Genomic DNA, 10,431 nt, shown 5'->3' with positions numbered 1-10,431 from the left:
AAGGAGAGGCAAAAATGAAGTTAGAATTGACTTGCATAAATCGTGATTCAGCACCTACCTAATGCTATTTGGCGTATAGTTTGGTATACAGTAGGGACCAATAAATATTGGTCGAATAAGTGATCCTATGACGTGTACAACATTTGCAAATGAAAAACATGGTGTGGATCTGGAGGTGTGGCTCCAGCGGTAGAGTGCAAAGCCCTGTGTCCAAACCCAAGAATGACGAAAATAAATAAAAATTATATTTAAAAAAAGAAAAGGTGTGACCGAATCTTGAGCAGGAGGGTTGGACACAAAGTCTAAAGAGAACAGTATCTTTCGCCCTGGGAAAGAGAATGATGAAGATCAAGACAGGAAAAGAGGGCTTGGGGGTGGGGCTGCCTAATGGTCAGAGTGCATGTGGAAGGTCCTGACTTTGCTCCCCCAGCACTTAGGTTAAACCACCACCAAAGGTCCACTGGCAAAGGCAGTGGAATGACTACAAGAATTTGAGCAGGCTTTCCCATCACTCTTATTTTACTCTTTAACTTGGATCACTTCTTTTACTTGGGTAACCATGGACAGTGTAGTCTGAAAGCCTTTAATAAGGTTAACTGATCTGGATTAAATTCCTTCCCTTGCCCCAATCCCTGTTGGCTGTAGCATTTGTGAAGGCAGGAAAAAACAGTGGCCCAACTGGAGGGCAGTCAGGCAGGCTGGGAGGGCTGTTTCCCTTAATGGGGAGGACTAGGACTTTGGTGGTGGTGTTTGAACTCAGAGCCTGGTGGTACTGGGGTTTGAACTCAGGTCCTACACCTTGAACCACTCCACCAGCCCTTTTTTTGTGTGTGAGAAGGGTTTTTTTGAGATTGGAGCTCATTAACTATTTGCCCAGGCTCCTCCTGGTCTCTGCCTCCTGAGTAGCTGGGATTATAGAGATTACAGGTGTGAACTACCCCACAGGACTTTTACTCAGGCCATGCTGATTGGATGAGTACACCCATACAGGGGAGGGCACTGTGCTTTACTCTGCCTACTAATTCACTCATCCATTTATTTTTTGACACAGGGTTTCACTATATTGCTCAGGCTGTCCATGAACTCCTGGACTCAAGTGATCCTCTTACCTCAACTTGAGTAGCTGGAATTACAAGTGTATACCACCATGCCCAGTTAATTCAAATTTCAGACTCATCTAGAAACCTTCCTAAACACCCAGAATGTCTGATCACACTGGTTCATGGTGTGGCCCAGTCAAGTTGGCACAAAAAACTAAGCATCACAGTATTCATCTACCAAGAATACAGAATCTCTAAATTATACAAAGGTATGGAAAAGGACTAGAAATATCTATTTTGGTTCCATAAATTGTTCTCAAGTATCAATCAGTGTGACTCCGCATTTCTTGAGAAACCAGCTGTTTTGCACATAGGCTTCACCTCCTAGGAAACCCTGGTTGGGGTGGGTGACTCGAGGTGTTCTGAAGTTTGTACTACTGCATGTTCCTGCAATCCCAGCTACTCAGGAGGCTAAGACAGGAGGATCTCTTGAGCTCATGACTTTGGGGCCAACCTGAACAACATAGCAAAACCCTATTACAAAAGAAAAAACAAGTTTGTTCTAGGCATCCTAACAAAACACTGGAGCTTGTTTTAAACTATTGTGGTGGATTTTAAATGGCTACAATTTTTTCTTGCATATCCTCCAACCATACAGATGTTGTCTGTATCCTCTCCCTTTAAATTGGGGCTAACCTTGTTACTTGCTCTGACCAATGGAATGACAGAAGTGTTCCAGGTCCAGGCTTGTCTTAGGAGGCCTGGCAGTTTCTGCTTTCTCCCTTGGAGCTCCGAGTCACCTCATAAAGAGGTCTAGGTATTCCTTGTTAGAGAGATGACATGGAAAGAAAGATCCAGTGAATCAGTTGTCCTAACCATCCTAACCAAAAGCATCAGACATGTGAATGACACATTTGACATTTTTTTCCAGCAGAATGAGAAATGACAGTCATAGCACAGTGAGAGATGAGCTATGTCCACCCAGCCCTGCCCAAACAGCACATCTGTGAACAAATAAAAGTGGTGATTACAAAATAGGTAACAGATACTTGTCTTGATCTACCAAATAAGCTTTTTGTTTGTTGGCAGCCTTAGCTTCTTGGTTTCTCATATGGCCACAGTTTAGGAAAATGTAGCACAGTGGTTGGGATTTGCAATTATTTGTAAACTCTGAATTCTCAATAATTCTATTCTAGTAGCTATTTTACATAGGGAAAGTGAGTGCGTTTGCCATTTTCAGGAGATGTTTTGGAATTTGGTTGTCTCCTGAAAGTACAAGAAACCTTATGTTTATCTGGTATGGAACCATGAATCAGATGTAACTGAGTGTCTTGGGAAGCACTGAATCCAGTACTAGAGTTTTTCCCCACAGATCAAATGTCTGGAGAAGGGTCTTGACATAGGGAATAAGAAAGTTACTGTGTTTAAAATATGGACACAAATCCTTGGCTATATCTTCCTTCAAATATTGGAAGCTAATTTACCTAAAGGATAGGCTACAGTTAATGACCTTTTCCCTCAGTACTATGGATGGAACCCAGGGCCTTATACATGGTAGGCAAGTGCTCCACCAGTTAAACTATATCCCCCTACCCAGCCCTTAGTGACTCCTACTTCTAATAGAATGGAACAGAAGTGAGAATGCTTGCTCCTGGCACTTTCTCTGGGATAACCAGCTACTCTGTCATGAAGCCACTGGAGCAGCCCTAAGGAGAGGCCCCCGTAGCAACCGAGGTGTCTTAGCTAGATAGCCAGAAAGGAGGAGAGGCTGCCTGTGAACAGCCTTCAGTGAGCCACCTTGGAAGAGATTACCAGACCCAGTCAAGTCTTCAGATGACTGTCACCCTATCTATCACCTTGGTTGTAAACCTCATGAAAGACTGAGCTAGAAATGCCGAAGTAAGCTACTCGAGTACAGCTGCAATGGCTGAAGTTTAAGCCACTAAGTTTGGGGGTTTACTAAGCAACAGGTAACTATTTGATGGCTATAGATAATAACTTTGGGGAGTATGTGGTTATCTATGATTTTCTAGGAACCTAAATACAGTAACAAATACTAATAATTTGGTAGTATAGATAGCAGTTCAATAAAAGGCATACTTCATTCCTTTTTAAAGAGTTTGGGCTAGGCACCAGTGGCTCACACTTCTACTCCTAGCTACTGAGGAAGCAGAGATCAGGAGGATCCTGGTTCAAAGTCAGCCCAGGCAAACAGTTCGGGAGACCTTATCTTGAAAATAACCAACACAAAAAACAGGGCTGGAGGAGAGGCTCAAGTGGAAGAATGCCTGCCTAGCAAGCATGAGACCCTGAGTTCAAGTCCCAGTACCACCAAAAAGAAAAAAGTATCTTTCTTTGGAAAGTAGTATCTTTCACAATTCCCTTGTCAAGCACCTTTGGTATTCATAGGCTTCTGAGAACCTAAAGAAGAGAACCCCTGGGACAAGAGGTTTGGTGTGTCCCATATTATGGAGAAATTCCCAGGTATGTGAGAGGAGGGTCAGGCCTTTGGGTCATCCTTGAACTGCCAGGCAGGAAATCTGAGTAGCTTGAGTACCCCCACCTAAAGGGGCTATGGCAGAAGCCAACCAAATTCTGACTTTCCAAAACAAGACATATCAATAACAATCTACAGAATTTTAGACTTTTCAAAGCTCTCCCATACCAAGTATTAATTACAACTAAGCAAAACTGACTCATCAGAGCCCATAATAAAAATTAGCATTTTTTTCCAAATCTAATCCATCCTCTTTCATGGTAGAGCATGCAGAGATAGGCAATATGTTTGAACTAAACAAAAGCATCTTGTGTAAACCCACACGTTTCCATGTGCTCTCCATAATGGCTATCAGTAAGCAAGCCTAGAAGCAGCGAAAATACAACATAGGTACTGCACTGGTTCAAACCCAAGTACTCTCAAAAATTTTAAAAATAATAAATAGATGTCAATTTCTCCATAAAAATGTTATTTTAGAACAGAAAAGGCAAATGATTTCATATCATGTGCCAATTCAGGCCCACTGAAGGTAGCTGCCAAAAGCAAAGCATTGATCAGTACTTCTCAGAAACCAGACTGCTGTGATTGTAAGCAGCAAGCAGGCTGGGAGCTGATGGCTCATTCCTGTAATCCTAACTACTTAGCAGGCAGAAAGATCCCAAGGCCTCAGGTTCAAGGCCAGCCTGGGCAAACAGTTCACAGTACCCCATCTCCAAAATAACCGGAGCAAAATGGATTGGAGGTGTGGCTCTGGTAGAGTACTTGCTTTGCAAGTGTGACGCCGAGTTCAAACCCCAGTTCCACAAAAAGAAAAAAAAAAGTAAACACACAGTAGGGCATCTTCCACCATACTAAAAGAAAACTTTGAATTCATAAGAGTTGAAGAGGGCTGCTTGTTTGTTTCTAGTAATCAGTCACTTAAGAGTGTAAGAAAAGTGTTAGCATCAGAAACTGATCTTGGAGCCTGGCACCAGTGACTCACGCCTATAATCTGAGCTATTTAAGCAGAGTTTAGGAGGGCTGAGGTTTGAAGCCAGTGCAGGCAGTTTGTGAGACTCTAAATCAAAAATACCCAACACAAAAAAGGGATGGTGGAGTGGCTCAAGTGGTAGAGCACCTGCTTGCCTAGCAAGTGTGAAGCCCCAGACAACTGATCTTGGTTCAGAACTCTGCAACATTACCATTGATATCAAAGGCAAAAGTGTTTGGGTGGAGGGATGAACTAGAGAAGAATCGGAAGAACTTACATTCTTGAGAATGAAGCATGTGCAAAATGCACTCTATGCTCGTTATCTCATTTAATCCTAACAGCAACCTTAAAATGTAGTTTTTTTCTTTCGTAGATGAGAAACTTCAAGCTCCAATTCAAAACCCGTCTGAATGACTCCTTACTCTATTATTTCCATTATTCCAAAAACTCACATGTGGCCTGCAAATTTTTAAAGATTACAGGAGAAGAGATTATTCCCAGAACGCCTAATGACCAAAAAAAAAAAAATTTTTTTTTTAACAGTACTGGAGTTTGAACTCCGGGCCTCATGCTTGCTAGGCAGGCACTCTACTACTTGAGTCATGACACCAGTCCGATGACAAAATATAATCGGGAATTTTTTTTTTTTTTAACTAAGAAATCATTGTTCTGTGGGAACAGGATTTGAACTCAGGGCTTTGCATTTGCAAAGCAGGTGCTCTATCACTTGAGCCATTTTGCTCAGGTTATTTTGGAGATGGAGTCTATTTGCCTGGACTGACTCAAACCTTGATCCTCCCAAACTCAGCTTCCCAAGTAGCTGGGATTACATGCGTGAATCACTGGTGCCCAACTGAATATAATTCTTAATTTAAGAAAATGATAGAAATCTATGACCCATAAAAGATAGTTCAACCATAACATACCTAATGGTGATGCATGAAGATTTTCAATAAAAAAAATTTACTGTTTCTAAGGTTTTAGAAGTTAAAAATTAGGATGTATGTTCTGCAGATTTAAACTCTCCCCTTCATGAAACATTAAATGAAATATCCAGAAGAGTCTATCTTTAATTGAATTAATTAATCTTTTGAGACAGGGTCTCATTACGTAAGCACAGGATGGCCTTGAACTCTCAATCTTGCTTCCAGCTGTAGCCTTTCTAATGTTGAGATTATAGGCATATACCACCATGCTCAGCAAGATTGCATTTAAATTTCAGCGTTTGAACTGGTTAAAATTAACATTAATTTTTAAAAACAGAAATTAGAAAACTAGTTTTCTATAGTCAACTGTTATGGTTCAAACGCTAAAGATAGGCTAGTAGCTAAATTACAAAGTTACCAGTTAAGAACAGTTTCAAATATTAGTTTATCACTTGCAGAGTACCAATAAAAACAAGGATTTGATGACAAAAGGGATTTATCCCTTAAAGTTATCACTGAAATGTTCATTTTGATAACAGGATATGGAAGCTACAAAACAAAATGGAAAAATAGAGTATTCAAAATTATGGTCTTTCTTACTTGCTTGATTACTAATCACATTTCTCTATAATTAGTAGCAGCAGCTTATCAAACTACATTAATGATTCAAGTTTATACAATAAATAGTTGCATTAAATATATTTTAAAGTAACTATATGTTTTACCTACATAAAAATCAGTAGCAATTATAAAACAGGTCAATAGGTAATTATGTACATAAGATATCATGCAATACTAAAATAAAATAATCAGGGCTGGGGGCATGACTCAAATGGCAAAGCACATGCCTAACAAGTGTGTGAGGCCCTGAATTCAAACTCTAGCACCCCATCTTCCACATTTCCCCCACCAAAAAATGAGAGAAATCTATCTATGCATTTCTTATATTCTGGGGAACATGGAGAGGAGCTCATGGTATAGAATTCTTCCCATCTTATATGTCTCCAATCCCTAGGCAGGGACTCAGGGCTTTCCAGTGGTAGTCTTACATGGATCACAGTCTACTTGGCTCTTTTTCACAAGAAAATAGACCACTCTCTCCCTCACTTGTCCCTGACATTCTACAATACCTCCTGCATACTAGGCAAGTGCTCCACCACTGAGTTATACACCTAGCCCTGAAGTATACATTTTATATTCCAATTTCTTTTTGTTTATTTTGGTGGTACTGGGGATTGCACTCAGGGCCTCATGCTTGCTGGGCAGGTGCTCTATGATTTGAGACATGCCCCCAGCCCTGCATCCCAATTTCTTAAACATAACCCATCCTCTGTCTGCACACATACTGTGACAAAGCATGTTAATACTGACAATTATTACAGTAACATTTACTAATGTCAAAATGGCCTAATTGAATGAAAATACCAAATCTTGCAAATATCAATTTGAGTGAGATCACTATTTTGACTTCCAAGATGTTTAATGTAAGCTGTTTAACAAAAACTAAGTATAAAACACAAAGACAATAGAAATATAAGTTATTTATTAATCAATCCACTTACAAAGCAGGTGGCTTAATGCAAGCTTATTGACATCTTCACATATGATCCATGGGAACATGTCTTCCACATACAGACAGTGATATTACTGACTGGATGTATTTGCAATCTGGGGCATTTAAGCAGATTTAAACAAATAAAATTAGGCTATTCTGTATAAGAAAGTATCTCGATAATACGCATCCTGAAGTGGATTAAAACTTCCTCCAAAGGAGAAATGTTAGTATGTTAACTTAGCTTTATACTCTATATTATGCTGTAAATCTTAACTATAGAAATTAAAATTTTTTAAATCAGTGATCGACTCTTGGTAATGTATGAAGTGGGAGTCTATAATCATAGCAACAGTAGGTTGACAGTATAATTTGTGCCTCACAGTATCTGCAGATTTATTGTTTTCAAGTTTAAAGAGAAATAAAACAAGAGACATGTAGATTCAGCTGACTTTATTTATCTTTAAACTAATAAAAATCCCTTAAAAGTAATCCTGGGACCTTTAGAAGTTCTACCAATGCATAGATACCTGCCAATGACTGAAATTCTAAGTCTTGATTAAATGTGTTCACAAAATTAATATAAGCAGATATCTTAGCTATTCGTGCTTAGCAGAAGACTGAACAAAATTCTACATGTCTTTTTCAATTTCCCTAAAATTTTGTTAAATCTGCACGTATGTACAATCCAGCTAACTGAAATTAGTATTTAGTGTTCATCAAAGCTGTTTCACAGCAGCAAAAACTGAATCAGGGAAATAAAAGTTCTAAATGATGTAGAAAAGATAAATACAATCAGAACAGCAGTCTTAAATGTATAATATCAATATTCAGCTCTATCTGTACTGTGCTGGAAAGAAAAGGATACACCAAGAAATTTCTGTTGATCACTCTGGTGATGTGAATACCACCTGCATCTGATTTGAGTATGGGTTGCATACTGTTCCCAGTACTGAGGATGGTATTTAACTCAGAACTCCATATTGTAAATATACAGCAGCCATTTTGTCCTAATTAAGGAATGTCTTAATACACAATATTATCATTTTCTAGACAATCTTTATACATTAAACTAAAGTACATGATTGATTAAATTAAAGGTTAGTAATGGATAAAAAAAATTCATAATTTTCAAGGCTTGGTACTATGTAAAAAATAAAAAAACCCACAAAATTCTACTTACTAAAGCAGCTAATCTTGCCTGCAAGTTTAGGGTCACAAGCCCATAATATGTGCAAAGAAATGCAATACAAGGAACCATGCAAAATACAGTCAAATGATACAGAAAAAATGTCCAATCTAGGAGAAAAAAAAGCTTTTATAAATACATGAAAATCAACTGTATACATGAGTTGCAGGTCTAGCACTAGTTGTACCATACAGCAGAGCCAGCACTCTAAGTTCAAGGCTTCCAAATCTGCGCAGGTAAGTCATGCCATCTTTGGTTGACTGCAGTACCAGGAAGGATGGGAACAAGAGGGAGGGCAAGAGTTCTGAAACATGGTGTCAACTTTCACTTGGCAGCTGGGCCTCAATGTCCACTCTGCATATGGGGCACTTCTTATTGGTAATCAACCATTGGTCAACACACACTTGGTGGAAAAGATGCATACATGGAAGGCGCCTATTATTGGCAAAGAAAACAAAAAGTGAAAATTAATTTTATGGCAATTACATGCGACATTTATTGTAAAAGTAACTCTGTAGTGTTTTGAAGTTAAACATTAAATTAGCATTCTGGGCAATATAATGTGTGAATAACCACAATAATTGTCACAGCTACAGAAATAAGTTATAAAATCTCAAAAATTATACAAACAAATGGCAGCATGTTCCTGTATATTGCAAACTTTTCTTTCTCTTTGGCAGTACTGTGGTTTAAACCAAGGCCTTACACTCAACACTTGAGCCGCACCTGCAGCCCTTTTTGCTTTCATTGTTTTTCGGATGATCTTGTGCTTTTGCCCTTGTTGACCTCAGACCATGATCCTGGGGCTCCTGGGTGGGAACCCAGGGCTCACTCATAGCTGGGATTACAGAGGAACGTACTACCATGCCTGATTGCAAACATAGTGTTTAAGCAACAAGTCATTACTGTATTTGTGAAGACCTTTTAAAATTATCTCATTTAAATGACTCTCAAAAATACTAGAACTTATGTTGTAAATAAGTAGTGGTTATGTTGTCCTAATTAACGATTGTCCTAATGGGCAATATTATTTTTTACCTAGAAAATCTTTACACGTTATACTTAAATCCATGATTGGAGGTCAATAACATTGTTTTCATGAGGTAACTTTCATCTGCTTAATATTGTGACACTATTTCAGAGGTAGGCTAAAAGGAAATGGTCACTTTAGAACATCATACCAAGTTATCAATTAGAAATTGAGAAATAAATTTTCCAGATAACACAGGGCAATATTAAACCTAAGTGCAATAGGATAAAAGTTACTGACTCAAGTGTCCATTTCTATCTACAGTTAAAAATTGCTACATGCCTTCAGATTTCCTAATATTTTGTAAAATAATAATAATAGCTAAAAGGAAGTATCCCAATTATTCCTTGAACAGTATTGTTTATTACTGTAAAGGAGATTACTTTCCAAAATTATAGACCTTCATAGAAAATACAGTGTTCAAAAATCCTAGCCTAGAGCCAGTGGCTCACACCTGTACTCCTAGCTACTCGGGAGGCACAGACCAGGAGGACTGAGGTTCTAGACCAGCCTGGACAAATAGTTCACACAGACCCTGTATCTTGAATATACTAAACACAAAAGAGGGCTGGCAGAGTGGCTAAAATGGTAGAATGCCTGCCCATAAGTGTGAGGCCCTGAATTCACACCCCAGTACTACCACCCCACCCCCAAAAAAAAGCCACCAAAAAATCTTACTATGTGTGTGGTAGACACTAGGTTTTTTGGTTTTTGCTTTTTTTTCTTTTTCAACAATTAGGTCAACAAAATTGGAGGCATGGCTCGGTGGTATACTGCTAGCCTCACAAGCATGAAGTTCAAACCCCCAGTACCACCATCCCCTCAAAAGAAAAGAGAGAAGAATCAGGGCAACAATATCACCAAATGGTTCTGCAATGTGTTATAGAACCTGTTTCATGTGGCATTATGTTACATTAAAAAATATAAGCAAAACAATAACAAAACAATTACAGTAGACCTTGGTACCCTAGGGTATATAGTCCTAAAGAGATCGCCACTGATGAAAAACCACAAATGCTCAGGATGCATAAGAGTTTAGGACTGTATACCAATGCTTGATTCACTTTTTCCCATAATACTGACCAACTGCTACTAACAAACCTAAAAATTTCAGTTCAATCACTTAAATTAAAGCACATTCACTTTTACCTTGCTTTACGGGCACCATTTGCTTTCTGGGAGGCAGACTTTCACAAATTAAGGGCAAAGAAATATTCAGTACATCCA

At 38.8% G+C, this 10,431-nt stretch overlaps 1 protein-coding gene across 20 annotated transcripts in view; it reads right to left on the bottom strand.

The window, feature by feature from the left end:
* Positions 1–7,421: 7,421 nt before the first annotated feature.
* Positions 7,422–10,431, bottom strand: part of Rnf111 (ring finger protein 111) — a 127,141-nt gene continuing 124,131 nt past the window's right edge. For all 20 annotated transcript variants that reach the window (XM_020175413.2, XM_074066072.1, XM_074066073.1 and 17 more), the window contains one exon: positions 7,422–8,609. In XM_020175413.2, the coding sequence (XP_020031002.1) occupies positions 8,492–8,609 (118 nt within the window). In that variant the 3' untranslated portion in view covers positions 7,422–8,491. The remainder of the gene's footprint in view (positions 8,610–10,431) is intronic.

Source organism: Castor canadensis, chromosome 2, assembly GCF_047511655.1.
Source record: "Castor canadensis chromosome 2, mCasCan1.hap1v2, whole genome shotgun sequence".
NCBI classification, from domain to species: Eukaryota; Metazoa; Chordata; class Mammalia; order Rodentia; family Castoridae; genus Castor; species Castor canadensis.
Note: the sequence above shows the minus strand (reverse complement) of the source record. Positions and strands in the feature narration are given on the sequence as shown.